Below are 15,505 nucleotides of genomic sequence, written 5' to 3'. Positions count from 1 at the left end.
ATCTCGCGTGAAAACAGCCCGGCTTCTTTCAAACCGTCCAATGAGCGCCGTGCTGTTCCTCGAACCGGCCAATTAGAGCGCGGCTCCCAGAGACATTTAAACGCGCGAGCCGGCAGCGTGCTGCACTCGGGATCCGCCTGGAGGTGAGAGAACACGTGGTGGGCTGCCCAGTGCGCCTGTAGTCGGTGGGGTCTTTAATGTCTGCACTGGTGGACGGGGGGTCCGTGCTGACAGCCGGGTGTAGTGCTCTCTGGGGTGCTATTTCTATTGGGGGGTGTATAGGACGCTGTTTGTGGTGTATTATTGGTGGGATGGTGGTCTCTGTTGTTGGCCTTGTAGGGGGGGGGAGTAATCTGACAGTTGATGGCGGACGTTGCTGGTACAAATGACAGTACCTGTCACATAACTGACATCTGTCTACCAGTTACAGGGTCAGTTGGGGTCACATGATGCCAAGTGGTCATTTCTACAGGTTAGGGGCTGCCAGGTTCTTTGGGTGGGTTGATGGGGGTGGCCTGGTAGTAGGTTCCCTACATTCTGTGGGGGGTCCTCACTGCTTTGGTGTATTTGGCTGTTGGCTCTATGGGCTAGCTTAGTCTGGGGGGGGGGCGGGGGCTGTTGAGTCCTCCATGGACTGCTGTAGTCTGGGGAGGGGGGTCTGTTGAGTCCTCCATGGACTGCTGTAGTCTGGGGAGGGGGGTCTGTTGAGTCCTCCATGGACTGCTGTAGTCTGGGGAGGGGGGTCTGTTGAGTCCTCCATGGACTGCTGTAGTCTGGGGAGGGGGGGTCTGTTGAGTCCTCCATGGACTGCTGTAGTCTGGGGAGGGGGGGTCTGTTGAGTCCTTCATGGACTGTTGTAGTCTGGGGGGGGGGGGGGGGGTCTGATGAGTCCTTCATGGACTGTTGTAGTCTGGGGGGGGGGGGGGTCTGATGAGTCCTTCATGGACTGTTGTAGTCTGGGGGGGGGGGGGGTCTGATGAGTCCTTCATGGACTGTTGTAGTCTGGGGGGGGGGGTCTGATGAGTCCTTCATGGACTGTTGTAGTCTGGGGGGGGGGTCTGATGAGTCCTTCATGGACTGTTGTAGTCTGGGGGGGGGGGGGTCTGATGAGTCCTTCATGGACTGTTGTAGTCTGGGGGGGGGGGGGGTCTGATGAGTCCTTCATGGACTGTTGTAGTCTGGGGGGGGGGTCTGATGAGTCCTTCATGGACTGTTGTAGTCTGGGGGGGGGGGTCTGATGAGTCCTTCATGGACTGTTGTAGTCTGGGGGGGGGGGTCTGATGAGTCCTTCATGGACTGTTGTAGTCTGGGGGGGGGGGTCTGATGAGTCCTTCATGGACTGCTGTAGTCTGAGGGGGGGTATCTGAGTCCTTCATGGACTGCTGTAGTCTGAGGGGGGGTATCTGAGTCCTTCATGAGACTGCTGTAGTCGAGGGGGGGTATCTGAGTCCTTCATGGACTGCTGTAGTCTGGGGGAGGGGGTGGCTGTGGAGTTCTGTGGGCTGGTTTAATCTAAGGGGGTGGGTGCTGTTGTGGGCTCTGTGGACTAGTCTAGGGGGAGCTGTTGAGTCCTGACTAGTCGGTGGGGGGAGCTGTTTTGTTCTGTGGACTGGTCTGGGGGGGGGGGGGGGGGGCTGTTAGCTCCATGAACTTGTCTGGTCTTCTGTACAGATTTCTTTTTAAAGGACCATGAATGCTGAGTGTTGTTGATCATAGAACTTCCTGTGGGGGGTTCTCATTACTCTTCTATTGGGGTGCAGCTGTGATGGATTCACTACAGTCCCCTTTGAATTTGAAGGTACACAGTATCCCCATGAATGGGTTTAACTCCTCATATGTGAGGTTGTATGACCGCCCCATGTAGGGATGAATCCCTCATACCGGACGCATGTGTATGATCCCCCCATGGTGGGAGAATACATGCGTGTGATCATTATTGTCTTTTCCTAATATATTGTGCCTCATATGTACACAAATATGCACAGAACCAATTCCTGAGATTACATCCAAAAAAAGCAGATGCCTAAACATTGTGTGTGTCTTCTGTAAGCAGTGCTTTGGCCTGCACAAGATTGTGATGAGGGTTTGGCTGTCTGGTGTTGGGAGGGGCCCTTTGGCTGGGTGTGTGGGGCCCCCTCCCGTCAGTGTGTGCTGTCTCTAATTCCTGGAAGTGAGCGCCTCTCTGGGTATGGTGGGGATGACTCCTCTACTTCGCTTCTAGTTCTGGCTTTGTACATGTAACAGCCTTTCTGGTGTTACAGAAGGGGGGGGGGGGGTTCAGGAGCAGACTACAAACTCATGGGGGCTCCTGGGCAATAGGGGATCATGGGGCCAGTGTCCTTGTCCAAACTAAAAAAAGACTATGAAAAAGGTACCGGGGCATCTATTGGGGGCCCCCTACTGACCCCCGGGCTCTCGGGCAGTGCCGGAGTTTCCGAATGGTCAGTCTGCCCCTGGGGGGGTCATGCATCTCTACTCCATAGTGGTGGTGGGCTCTCTGTACAGATAATGCCTTTTAAAGTGCTAGGATTGCTCAGTTCCTGATCATAAAACATCCTGTGGGGGTTCATTGCTGTTATATTGGGGTGCAGCTGTGATGGATTCACTAAATTCACCTTTGAATTTGAAGGTATGCAGTATCCCCATGAATGGGTGTAATTCCTCATATCTGAGGTTCTATGACTGCACCGTGTAGGGATGGAACCCCTCAAATCGAAGTTGTTTGACTGCCCCATGTAGGGGGAGAATCCATCTTGTCTCTCCCACCATGTGGGGGAGAACCTATCATATCAGGAGTAGTCGTATGACTACACCATGTAGGGATCAAACCATTCATTTCTGAGGAAGTTTTATCACCTCCACCCCATGTAGGGAGAGAACTCGCTGTATCTGTGGTAGTTGTATGACCCCCCCATGTAGAGGGAGAACTTGCTGTATCTGTGGTAGTTGTATGACCCCCCCATGTAGAGGGAGAACTTGCTGTATCTGGCTACTTGTACCTCCACTCCATGTAGGGGGAGAACTTGTTGTCTCTGGGCTAGTTGTATGACCGCCCCGTGTAGGGGGAGAATTTATTGTGTCTGGGCTAGTTGTACCACCGCCCCGTGTAGGGGGAGAACTCGCTGTATCTGGGCTAGTTGTATGACCGCCCCGTGTAGGGGGAGAACTCGCTGTATGACCGCCCCGTGTAGGGGGAGAACTCGCTGTATGACCGCCCCGTGTAGGGGGAGAACTCGCTGTATGACCGCCCCGTGTAGGGGGAGAACTCGCTGTATGACCGCCCCGTGTAGGGGGAGAACTCGCTGTATGACCGCCCCGTGTAGGGGGAGAACTCGCTGTATGACCGCCCCGTGTAGGGGGAGAACTCGCTGTATGACCGCCCCGTGTAGGGGGAGAACTCGCTGTATGACCGCCCCGTGTAGGGGGAGAACTCGCTGTATGACCGCCCCGTGTAGGGGGAGAACTCGCTGTATGACCGCCCCGTGTAGGGGGAGAACTCGCTGTATGACCGCCCCGTGTAGGGGGAGAACTCGCTGTATGACCGCCCCGTGTAGGGGGAGAACTCTCTGTATCTGGGCTAGTTGCACGACCGCCCCGTGTAGGGGGAGAACTCGCTGTATCTGGGCTAGTTGTACGACCTCCCCGTGTAGGGGGACAGCTCGTTTTATCTGGGCTAGTTGTACCACCGCCCCGTGTAGGGGGAGAACTCTCTGTATCTGGGCTAGTTGTACCACCGCCCCGTGTAGGGGGAGAACTCTCTGTATCTGGGCTAGTTGTACCACCGCCCCGTGTAGGGGGAGAACTCGCTGTATCTGGGCTAGTTGTACCACCGCCCCGTGTAGGGGGAGAACTCGCTGTATCTGGGCTAGTTGTACCACCGCCCCGTGTAGGGGGAGAACTCTCTGTATCTGGGCTAGTTGTACCACCGCCCCGTGTAGGGGGAGAACTCGCTGTATCTGGGCTAGTTGTACCACCGCCCCGTGTAGGGGGAGAACTCGCTGTATCTGGGCTAGTTGTACCACCGCCCCGTGTAGGGGGAGAACTCTCTGTATCTGGGCTAGTTGTACGACCGCCCCGTGTAGGGGGAGAACTCTCTGTATCTGGGCTAGTTGTACGACCGCCCCGTGTAGGGGGAGAACTCGCTGTATCTGGGCTAGTTGTACGACCGCCCCGTGTAGGGGGAGAACTCTCTGTATCTGGGCTAGTTGTACGACCGCCCCGTGTAGGGGGAGAACTCTCTGTATCTGGGCTAGTTGTACGACCGCCCCGTGTAGGGGGAGAACTCTCTGTATCTTGGCTAGTTGTACGACCGCCCCGTGTAGGGGGAGAACTCTCTGTATCTGGGCTAGTTGTACCACCGCCCCGTGTAGGGGGAGAACTCTCTGTATCTGGGCTAGTCGTACGACCGCCCCGTGTAGGGGGAGAACTCGCTGTATCTGGGCTAGTCGTACGACCGCCCCGTGTAGGGGGAGAACTCGCTGTATCTGGGCTAGTCGTACGACCGCCCCGTGTAGGGGGAGAACTCTCTGTATCTGGGCTAGTCGTACGACCGCCCCGTGTAGGGGGAGAACTCTCTGTATCTGGGCTAGTCGTACGACCGCCCCGTGTAGGGGGAGAACTCGCTGTATCTGGGCTAGTCGTACGACCGCCCCGTGTAGGGGGAGAACTCGCTGTATCTGGGCTAGTCGTACGACCGCCCCGTGTAGGGGGAGAACTCTCTGTATCTGGGCTAGTCGTACGACCGCCCCGTGTAGGGGGAGAACTCGCTGTATCTGGGCTAGTCGTACGACCGCCCCGTGTAGGGGGAGAACTCGCTGTATCTGGGCTAGTCGTACGACCGCCCCGTGTAGGGGGAGAACTCGCTGTATCTGGGCTAGTCGTACGACCGCCCCGTGTAGGGGGAGAACTCTCTGTATCTGGGCTAGTCGTACGACCGCCCCGTGTAGGGGGAGAACTCGCTGTATCTGGGCTAGTCGTACGACCGCCCCGTGTAGGGGGAGAACTCGCTGTATCTGGGCTAGTTGTACGACCGCCCCGTGTAGGGGGAGAACTCTCTGTATCTGGGCTAGTTGTACGACCGCCCCGTGTAGGGGGAGAACTCGCTGTATCTGGGCTAGTTGTACGACCGCCCCGTGTAGGGGGAGAACTCTCTGTATCTGGGCTAGTTGTACGACCGCCCCGTGTAGGGGGAGAACTCGGCGTATCTGATGAATTGATCTCCTCCCCATGTAGGGGGAGAACCTATCATCATATCTGGAGTAGATGTACAACCTCACCATACAGGGGAGAGCCCCTCCACGAGGGAGTTGTTACCCCAGAAGAGGAGCCTCCCTTGTCTGAGATGTAGTTTGGCTTTGCAGCTCTTTGAAGGAAAGGACTCCTCCAATATTAACATGCAAAGGGCCGGTTTAAATGGACATCTGAGTGGTCTGCCGTGCCGTCATGTTAGTTGCTGCTTTAGTTTTCTACCACTTTAAGGTTGGTCGTTATGAATGTTGAAGTAATCAAACACTGATGATGGGCAGGACGTTTATATCAAGGGGCCCTTCTGGACTCCTCTGTCTCCCCTGCCTGACAGTGGGTACCGTGATTTGAGACGCACATGCGTAGCTCAGATCACGTTTGCAACCCGCTCTGTGTCATGACAATGTGACTCACATGTGTGGAAGTTACATCACCTGGCCATTCAATGGGCTGTAGGTACCAAACTGGAAGAAAGCACTGGAAATGTAGTGTCGGAGTTGTGACCGTGTGTAACCCCCATCCCTTCCCAGCCTGAGTCCAGGGGTTTCTTCACACCTCAGTGGCTTGGCCAGTAAGCTTTTCCTTTGGGATGCCTACTTGCTTCTGTAGATGCAGTTCCAGGGCTGTCTTCCTAACCCTGGAGTATGAACATTGTACATGTCAGCTGCTGGGACACATGACCTGCTTGGACAGCAATTTGGGTAAAATTGTAGTCCTGGAACTTCAACATTCCATAAGTTGTCAGTCGGGTTTAATATTTTATCTGCTTTATGAATATTATGGTAATTATGGCAACCTGCTTGCAAGGTTATTAGTTTTTTATTTCCATGTGATCTGGAAATCTTTAAAGCAGAACTCTGGGCAGAATTGTTCTCTATGTAGTGGGGCTGTAACTGCATTGTACATGTAACTGCTTGTTCTAGGGGAGAGGACAGCAGAGGTGTACCTACCTGCTGATCCTCCCCGCACAAGACTGGTCCTTTGGTTCCTCCCCCTTTTACCATCCCAGGTCTTTGAAATTGACACTTCCTGATGCTCCATTTCAAAGAACAGTCCACTACTGGAATGCAGGGGAGCATGGTTTTCCAGATCTGAGGATCAGGTGAGTGAACTTTGTGCTCACCCCTAGAACAAACAGTTGACATGTGCAGTGAGGGCACAGCCCCATTATATGGTGAAGAGATTCATTTGCCTGGAGTTGGGCTTTAATGCCTTCTGCACTTAGATTGGGTTCTGTTGGTAAGGAAGGGTTAATGGCAATGCCAGTCACTCAGATTAACTGGCTCCATATTTTAACAGGTGCTGTCTTGTCTGCTCACTCGAACTTCATACTGTGAACATGGCCAACAATGAGAATGCCCGCCTCAACCTCTTCAAGAACAAGGGCAGGGACACCTCGGTGAGTTTTGTGCCATGGAGTGTAAGTCTGGCATTGGGTTGAGGACTTTGTACAGGCTGATACCCCTTCTATCATTGCAGGAGATGAGACGCAGGAGGATGGAGGTCAATGTGGAGCTCCGCAAGGCCAAGAAGGATGATCAGATGTTGAAGAGAAGAAATGTCAGTTCTTTCCCAGATGAGCCCGTGTCTCCTCTGCAGGAGAAGAACCCGAATGGACAGGTGAGGCTCCTATACCAGCCTAGAGGCTGATGTGTACCCCGTCCAGCTGAGACTATCCTCTGTAGGTACATCGGGGTTCCCTTATGGTCTTAGCTGTATTACTCCCTTCAAATCCCTACGTTGGGCAAGTTTGGGATCACTGCCTTCAAGTGTTGCGTAACCCTGGACCCCGCATTCACTATATCTGTTCTCACAGTACATGACTTGGAAATGCAATCATTTTAGTAAATATTAACTGCTAAATACCTTTTCTCATCAGCAGTCTTGTGGCTCAGTATCTGAGCACTGGTTAATCTTGTAGGATCAGTTTTCTTTCTCCTTTGACCATCCTATGAGGCTTCATGACCCCTGACTGACTGGACATTGCTGATTGGCCTTATGCTGATCACATGCACCTTCCCTAAACTCTAGCATTGCATATTAAACTGAGCATGTGCAGAGTGCTTTCTAGGGATCTGTACTATCAGCAGATGGTTTGGGGACTGTACAAGGGGAGTATTAGAGGACAGGATCAAGATTACTTACAAAATGTGGTGATTAACCTTTTAGGTTCCAGTGAGTAGAACAAGCTTGCTTTACTGCATATACAGACTGATTTTACTGTTGAGGGTCAGAACCAGCTAGATCTGTCTTCTGTGCTTTAGGGTTAGTCCAGGTTCAATTGACTAGCTGATACTCAGATTGCATATGAATGTACTCCTTGAGTGCCTGAATTTATAATCAGCCACACCAACCTAATGAGTAGGTCCTTTTCCCTGACCATCAAGGCATGGCCTCCACTGGCTTGTCTTAACACCATAACATGACCACCCACCTAATGGAGTACCACTAAAACAGCCCTGTCCCATGGAGGCATGGCCTCCACTGGCTTAACACCATAACATGACCACCCACCTAATGGAGTACCACTAAAACATGTCCCATGGAGGCATGGCCTCCACTGGCTTAACACCATAACATGACCACCCACCTAATGGAGTACCACTAAAACAACATGACCCATGGAGGCACGGACTCACTACACCTCTGAAGGTACGCTGTGATGGTCTGGCAACAAGCTGTCAGTAGCAGATCCTTTAAGTCCTGTAACTTGTGAGTTGGGGCTTCATAGTTCAGACTTTATTTTCTGCACGTTCTACAGATGCTCAATTGGTTTGAGATCTGGAGAATATGGAAGTCAACATCTCGGTCATTATTTTTCTCAAACCACTCATGAGCCATTTATACAGTGTGGCAGGGAGCATTATACTATTCCTTCCACTGATTAGTCCACCTTCTTACATTGCTGTGGTCCAGTTCTGACGCTCATGTGCCCTTTGTAAGCACTTTTGACACAGGTCAGCATGGGTGCCCTGACCGGTCTGGCCCATAACAGTCCCATACACAAGCTGCGATACTGTATTCTGACTCCTTTCTATTAGAACCCCAGCGTTCACTTTCTCAGCAATTTGAGCTCCAAAAGCTCTATTTGACTAGACCACACTGGCCAGTGCAATCAATGTGCCTTTCTTCTACCCCCCCATCCCACTTCCTCATCACCATCAATGACCCTTGGCCACCACTGACCCTCTCCCAGGTTGGCGGTTTTCCACTTTTGGTTGGTCCTTTCCTTTGCAGTCAGGGAACATCCCACAAGAGCTGTAGTTTTTGGAGTTGCTCTGATAGTTGTCTAGACATTACAATTTGGTCCTTGTCAAAGTCCCTCCAATCCTTATCTTTTTGTCAACTTTTCTTGTGCTTTCAACATAATTTCAGGGACAACATATTCACTTGTTGCCTTAATATATCCCACCCACCTTCAGATGTCATTGTGACCAGATAATGTTCCTATTACCTGTCAGTGGTCAGAATGTTGACTGTTCAGTGTATATGCCCTGTGATGGCAGAGAATGTTACTTGTTGGGGAGAAATCCTGAGCACTCAGCTCCTTGGTGTGCTGGTTTCTGTTGTTGTATCCCTGAGTGGGGTTAGTCAGAATAGTCTTTGTGCAGCAGCCCCCCCATTGCATATCTGAGCACCATTGCTGCCTTGGCTCTCCAGGGACTCTCCCTAATTGGCTAAGACAGCAGCAAGCGCCATTGGCTTCTACTGCTGTCAATCAGCCAATGAGGGGGCAGGGCTGAGCCACAGCTCTGCATGAATGGACAGGCAAAACAGTGGCTCAGGAGCAAGCCTGCTTGTTCTGGTAGCACTTGGCAGGAGGGAGAGGCCAGGAGGGCAAGTTGACCTATGGAGGACGATTGGGGCTGCTCTGTGCAAAACAATTAAAGAGCAGTTCAGTAGGACACGTGTGTGTATATATATTTTTATTTGACTTCTTCCTTTAAGACAAATGGGGTTACATTACTATAACTTTTTTGCTTGTTTCAGACTTCTACTCAGTGGACTGTGGAGGAGATTGTCCGTGGGGTGAGCAATGCAAGCATGGATGTTCAGCTACAGGCCACACAAGCTGCCCGGTGAGTATACTGTGGTGAATGGGAGTAGGTGGTGCTGTAGGGGGCTTTCATGGTTAACAGTGATTGAGGGTCTCAGTCAGGGTGGGATATAATGCCTCTTATGAGCCGTTGGCTTGTGCTCTGTGATCCTCTGGAGGTCATGAGTGGAGATTACAGTCTGATGTCTCAACTGCAGCAAAACAAATACCTGATTTCTCAGTTTGTTCAATGCAGCAAATAAAACTGACAAAGCTGTTCCTTCTATGCAGTCATAGCTGCTATGCTGCTCTCTAGTATGAGCATCTGATGCAAAGTGCTAGTCTTGCTGTGTGCATTTTAGGGTTCTTGAGTTTAATGCAACATCACAATAATCCCTACATTTCTCTTCACAGGAAGCTTCTTTCTCGGGAACGTGAGCCTCCCATAGACAAGATCATCCAAGCTGGCCTCATCCCTAAACTTGTTTCCTTCTTGTGTCGTGAGGACTGCAGTCCAATGCAGTTTGAGGCTTCATGGGCCCTCACTAACATTGCTTCAGGGAGCTCTGACCAGACCCGGGCTGTGGTAGATGGTGGAGCCATTCCTGCCTTCATTTCTCTGCTGGCTTCTCCTCACTCTCACATCTGTGAGCAGGCTGTGTGGGCCCTGGGCAACATTGCAGGTAAGGGTACCTTCCCTGAAAAATGCTCTTAATGACTTTTCATGGTTTATGTAGGTATTCAAGGTGCACCTTTAGTCATGTTCTATGGGTCACTGGCCTACCAGTGTTAAGGTCCCCGGGTTTAGTTCTCCCATGCTTTAGCTACAGGTGTTTTTTTTTTTTTTTGAATGTTTTATCTGCTCTGTAATGGTTTTGCACAGAGCAGCCTTGGGGTGCCCACATGGCAAGCATCTTGCTATGAGAGCACCTGAGCAGGTTGACTCAAATGCTGCTGTCCTCACACTGGGACCTTGGACCCCACCAATGAGGGTGATCCAAGGCTCTTGTGCACATCACTTCTTCAAGATGGGGCTCAAACTTTTAGGGGAGCTTGGGGGTACTGCTGCACAATGGGGTTTACATTCCTTCAAACCCTGAGCCTTTGCCACCACTTTATGCTTCTCTGGCTTTTGCTTGACACAGCTGGGCTGAGGATGAAGGTTTAAGCTTGCACTGGTCTTCAAGACTCTCCACATTTTGAAACCGCTTCGAGTTTGAATCGCTATTGCTAAATGCTAACTATCGCATGGGCAGAAAGGTACATAGTTATGTTTGCTACTTGGGCAAACATGGTACCAAGGGAGAAAAGACGCGTTGAATGTATAGGTGTCTACACTCAAAGGGCAGAACCAATGAGTACACCAGGGGTTCTTCTTGAACAATTGGCTCTATATGCTTGGTATTGCCATATTGGCTAGAAGCATTCTTTGTTCATCTAAATCCAACTTTCTGAGTAGTGCTCTACAATTCCCTTGCCAAGTGAGTCACAAGAGGCCACAAATTGGTGGCAGTTGACTTCATCCAGACACAAACCTTTGAGACTAGTTAAGAGACTAGCCAACATTTTTTTTTTTTTTAACCAGATAATGTGTTTGTGGTTTTTGATTTCTTGACTTGCTTTTTTTAGGTGATGGATCCGCTTACAGAGACTTGGTCATTAAACATGGGGCTGTTGCTCCACTGTTGGCATTACTGGCTGTCCCTGACATCTCATCTCTTCCTGTGAGTAGATGTAGAATATGCATAACCTTTCCTATATCTTGGCCTGTTGCATTGGCTATCCTTGTATAAATCAGTTGCATTAAGTGTAGAGCTGTATTATATTGGGAATCTAAATAATTATCTATTTCCAAGCATTTAGTTAATGGCTGAATGAAGACTCTTTGGACAGTTGACTTTTGTCTAAATATAAGCTTTGCATATAGCAAATTAAGTTTGACTTGAGTAACACAACACCCTGTCCTCATGGCAATTTGCTGGTGGGGTTATCCGTGGTATTTGTCTGTAAAAGGACATTTAAGGCTTCCTTGCTGGATTTAAGTTGGTTTCTGCTCTCTGCTGGTATTGGCCTGTTGATTACATAAGCACAAGATGTTAGAATTTAACTGTCTTTCTGGTTTTCCCTTTTTGCAGACTGGCTACCTCCGAAACCTGACATGGACCTTGTCCAACTTGTGCCGCAACAAGAACCCAGCTCCCCCTATTGAGGCGATCAAGGAGATCCTGCCGACCTTGGTTCGTCTTCTGCACAGTGATGACCGGGAAGTTCTGGCAGACACATGCTGGGCTGTCTCTTACTTGACTGATGGCTCCAATGACCGCATTGATGTGGTGGTGCATACAGGACTGGTCCCTAGAATTGTGCAGCTGCTGGGGTGCAAGGAGCTGACCATTGTGGTAAGTGAATGTCAGACACTAAATGGTACACAATGGGATGTTCCTCAAAAGGGAACTTTGCTCCTAGTCCAAGTACTCCCCTAGCTTTCTTCTGTGCCATCTATGAACACTAAGGCACAGTGAACAAAACACAAATTCTAACGAATACCAGAGAAGCCTTAAGTGTGTGAATTAACATGGCTTTTCTCCTGACAGACCCCTTGCCTGAGGACAGTAGGAAACATTGTGACGGGAACAGATGAGCAGACCCAGGTGGTCCTGGAATCTGGTGCTCTGGCTGTATTCCCTGAGCTCCTCAACCATCCCAAGAACAACGTCCAAAAGGAGGCTGCCTGGACTCTGTCTAACATCACAGCTGGGCGTCAGGACCAGATCCAGGAGGTGGTGAACCAGGGCTTAGTGCCCTACCTGGTTGATATCCTGAGGAAGGTAGGTATTAAGGGTAGTGGGTCCTCTGAATGGCTCTGTACAAGTGTTTGCAGTGTCTCCGGCTTTATTTTCTAATGTCTCACTGATGGCTAAAGAGAAACTCTTGACCACAAACTGGTTTAAGGGTTTTAAGTGGCTAACCATGCGGAAATAAGACCAGGGGTTGTGCATGATGGACCTGTACTTTGCTGATCCTCTGGAGTTTTACTGGCCTTTACGTAGCATATAGAAATGGCTGGGCTTGAAAGGTTTAGGCCAGTGGTCCCCAACCTCTGAGACTGGTTTTCATGGAGGAAATTAAAGACGTGGGGGTGATTGGGGAAAGTGCTTTGATCATTCTGACACCATGGTTGTATGGTGTCAGGATGATAGTGTTGTACTACCTTCTGTTGTGTTGTAATGGTTCTACTTGCAGTTTAGACTCCTGAGCGTGTCACTCTAATTGATTTCCCACTGTAGCCTGCCACCAGCAGATGGAACTTGCCACTTGAAGAATTTAAAGTGGTTGTAAAGGCTTAAATTTCTTTTATGCATTCTATGCATGAAGGTAAACCTGTGCAGCAGTGCCCTTACCTGAGCCCAATCGAGATCAGTCGATGTGCACAACAGCCTCGGCTGTCCTGGGTCTCTGCCTCCATTGGTTGAGACAGCAAGCCAATGATTGGAGGACAGCCAAGCTGCAGCTCCACGTGGACACAGCAGTGGCTTAAACAGCCTGCTATGGGGGCGTCCAATAGAAAGGGAGCCGGGAGCGCCAGCAGGTTACTTGAGGATCCAGGCTGCACGGTGTAAAACCACTGCACACAGCAAGCAAGTAAAACATGTTTGGTTGTTTACACATAAAATAGGCCTTTAGAATCTTAAGGCCAATTTGGGTTTTCTGACATGACTGAGAATTGCATGAGGAGTCTGGCATTCTTGGGGAAACTAGTGAGTGCTCAGCTGATCTCAATCAGGGTTCTGGCCTATAAGATGTAATAAGGCAGACCTAGCAGTGGTGAGTGGGATGGGTGGTGAGACTATGATGCCATCTCTGCTCAGCCTAGCTGTAAACGGGGCATGGGCCAGTGCCTGTCTACTGCCTTGGGGTTGGGGGTCCCCTGGCTTTGGCCATGCTAACACGCAGGGAACTACATCAGTCACACACAAAATAAAGGTAATGGGGAATCTAGCAATATCTACTTTGACTTGACTTGGGGTCCTATGACTACACATTGGAGTAGCATGACCTATGGGACAGCAAATGATGTCAAATACATTCCATTGCCTGTGCTTTGAAGACATGGTGGCTCCCCATGGTTGACAGTCTTCTCTCTTACAGGGTGACTACAAGACACAGAAGGAAGCCGTGTGGGCCGTCACCAACTACACCAGTGGTGGTACTATTAACCAGATCATCTACCTGGTACAAGCTGGTGTCGTTGAGCCTTTGTCCGGTCTTCTCTCTGCTAAGGACAGCAAGACTGTGCTGGTCATCCTTGACGCCTTCACAAACATCTTTGCTGTAAGTCTTGATGTTTGCCTGCTTGGACGTTTGGGTTGATGTGCTAAATCTGGTGCAGCTGTGCATGGGAGCCAATCGGCTTCTATAGTCAGCTTGTTCAATGAAGCTTTGGCAATAAGACCTGGAAGCTGATTGGCTTCTAGGCAGAGCTGCACCATATTTTGCACTTTAAGGATTTCAACCCCATTGTGTACTCAATTCTTCTAACCTGTGAATCTCTATACCAGGCTGCTGATAAGCTCGGTGAGACGGAGAAGCTATGCATGATGGTGGAGGAATGTGGTGGTCTGGACCGTATTGAAGCTTTGCAGTCTCATGAGAATGAGCAAGTCTACAAGGCCTCAGCTACTCTTATTGAGAAATACTTTGCGTCAGAGGTTAGTGTTCGGTTTTTATGTTAATGGTGTGGTGAGTTTTATGGCTTCGGTTATATCCATTAGTTGAAATATTCCATGCTGACCATTGATCTGTCCTTACAGGAGGATGAGGAGGAAAGTCTGGCTCCAGAGGCCTCAGCTGATGGCTATACGTTCCAGGTCCCCGGCGGCACGCACACCACCTTCGACTTCTAAGCACTTTATCTCAGTGGTTGTCTCTCCTAGTCCTTTTCTATGTGATTCGGCACTTTCCTGTCCTGTACATACTGTGAATCTCTTATGTGAACATGTAAATAGTTTTACTTTTTCTGGTTTTCCATTACTATAAACTTTTTCTTCTCTTTATACACTAAGACCTCTGTGGGGGGTTAAACCCCCCTGCTCTCTCCTGGTCTCTGCTGGATCAGCTGATTGTTCAGGGCGTACCTGCCCGTCTCTAGCCTCGCCCGCCTTACAGGGCAAATGGTTTCTGTTGTGGATAAGACCTGCCTTGCCCTTCACCTCCTAGCAGGGGCATGGTGAAGGTACTTCTCTTCATATGAATGGTCCTCCTCGATGGTAGGTGTGCAGGTCCCTGCAACATCTGAGGAGGTCTGCAAGTTTACAATGTGACTTGTGTAGCCTGCAATTTATGAAAAGTGTCTAATAAAACATTTTGTAAGTAAACTGTCTCGCTTATTGTCCAAGGCTGAGAAATGTGTGGGAGACCCCCAGAGAAGATAAAGTTGGGTTTTGGTGATCAGTGGTGGCTTTTCTGGATCAATGGATTGCTGTTAGTGCAGCTTCTGCTGGTCTTGGGGTGTATGATCCTGCTGCAATATAAAGGCTACACCGTGTATTTGGGCCAACTATTTTTGAGTTGGATAGGGGGAGATCGGGGGTTTTTCAAGCTCAGGCAGTTTGGGAGGTGGGGGTGGTGTAGGAGGACAGCAGACCTGACAAAGGTGAACAATATGATTGAATGATCCCTAGAATCGGCATTCTGAAGGGCTATTTCTTCTTTCAGTGATGGGTTAAGGTTCACATGCATGAAAAGGGGGGGGGGGGGGGTGGCGGCTTTTTCATTTCCCACTAAGTCTCCTGAGTTGTTGCTGAGCTCCAGGTATGTAGATGCCCCCTGTGCCTGCTGGAACCAAGGAAGTCCAATCTTGTGTACTGCCAATTCCAGCACATGAACACGGAGCAGGAATGGCAGAGACAAAGCTCACGTGGCTTTAGCTCGGATCAGAACCGTTCAGGATGGGAACACATGCACCATGTAGTGTGCCCATGTAGTGTGGTGCTGCTGTCAAGCAGAGAGCAGGGGACACTCACTTGCCTGTAGTTGGGCTGGGGGTCAGTATGATGAGCTTAGACAATTGGCAGGGTGCCCAAGTCTAAATATTTGAACCCTATAAAACATATTTTGCTGCTTTTACCAATCCTGAATTTGTATATTTTTTTTTCCCCCCTTCAATCTGGCCAGTAACTCCTCCTTTCCAGAGTGCCCCTCTTCTGGATGAAGCTGTACAGGGGC

The 15,505-nt window shown here is 50.1% G+C and overlaps 1 protein-coding gene across 1 annotated transcript; it reads left to right on the top strand.

Moving 5' to 3' along the window:
* The first annotated feature begins 2,166 nt into the window (after nucleotides 1–2,166).
* On the top strand, nucleotides 2,167–14,655 carry KPNA2 (karyopherin subunit alpha 2). The gene is made up of 11 exons (XM_089661456.1): nucleotides 2,167–2,186; nucleotides 6,544–6,643; nucleotides 6,724–6,864; nucleotides 9,235–9,323; nucleotides 9,695–9,963; nucleotides 10,910–11,004; nucleotides 11,416–11,679; nucleotides 11,875–12,108; nucleotides 13,430–13,612; nucleotides 13,840–13,989; nucleotides 14,092–14,655. Exons 2-11 carry the CDS (start codon nucleotides 6,584–6,586, stop codon nucleotides 14,182–14,184), a joined length of 1,578 nt encoding a protein of 525 aa, XP_089517582.1. The 5' UTR covers nucleotides 2,167–2,186; nucleotides 6,544–6,583; the 3' UTR covers nucleotides 14,185–14,655.
* Nucleotides 14,656–15,505: the final 850 nt, after the last annotated feature.

This window comes from Staurois parvus, unplaced genomic scaffold (genome assembly GCF_062004578.1).
Source record: "Staurois parvus isolate SC_StPar_1 unplaced genomic scaffold, SC_StPar_1.0 ptg001344l, whole genome shotgun sequence".
Classification (NCBI taxonomy): domain Eukaryota; kingdom Metazoa; phylum Chordata; class Amphibia; order Anura; family Ranidae; genus Staurois; species Staurois parvus.
The sequence above is the reverse complement of the archived record's forward strand: the minus strand, read 5'-3'. Positions and strand labels throughout refer to the sequence as shown.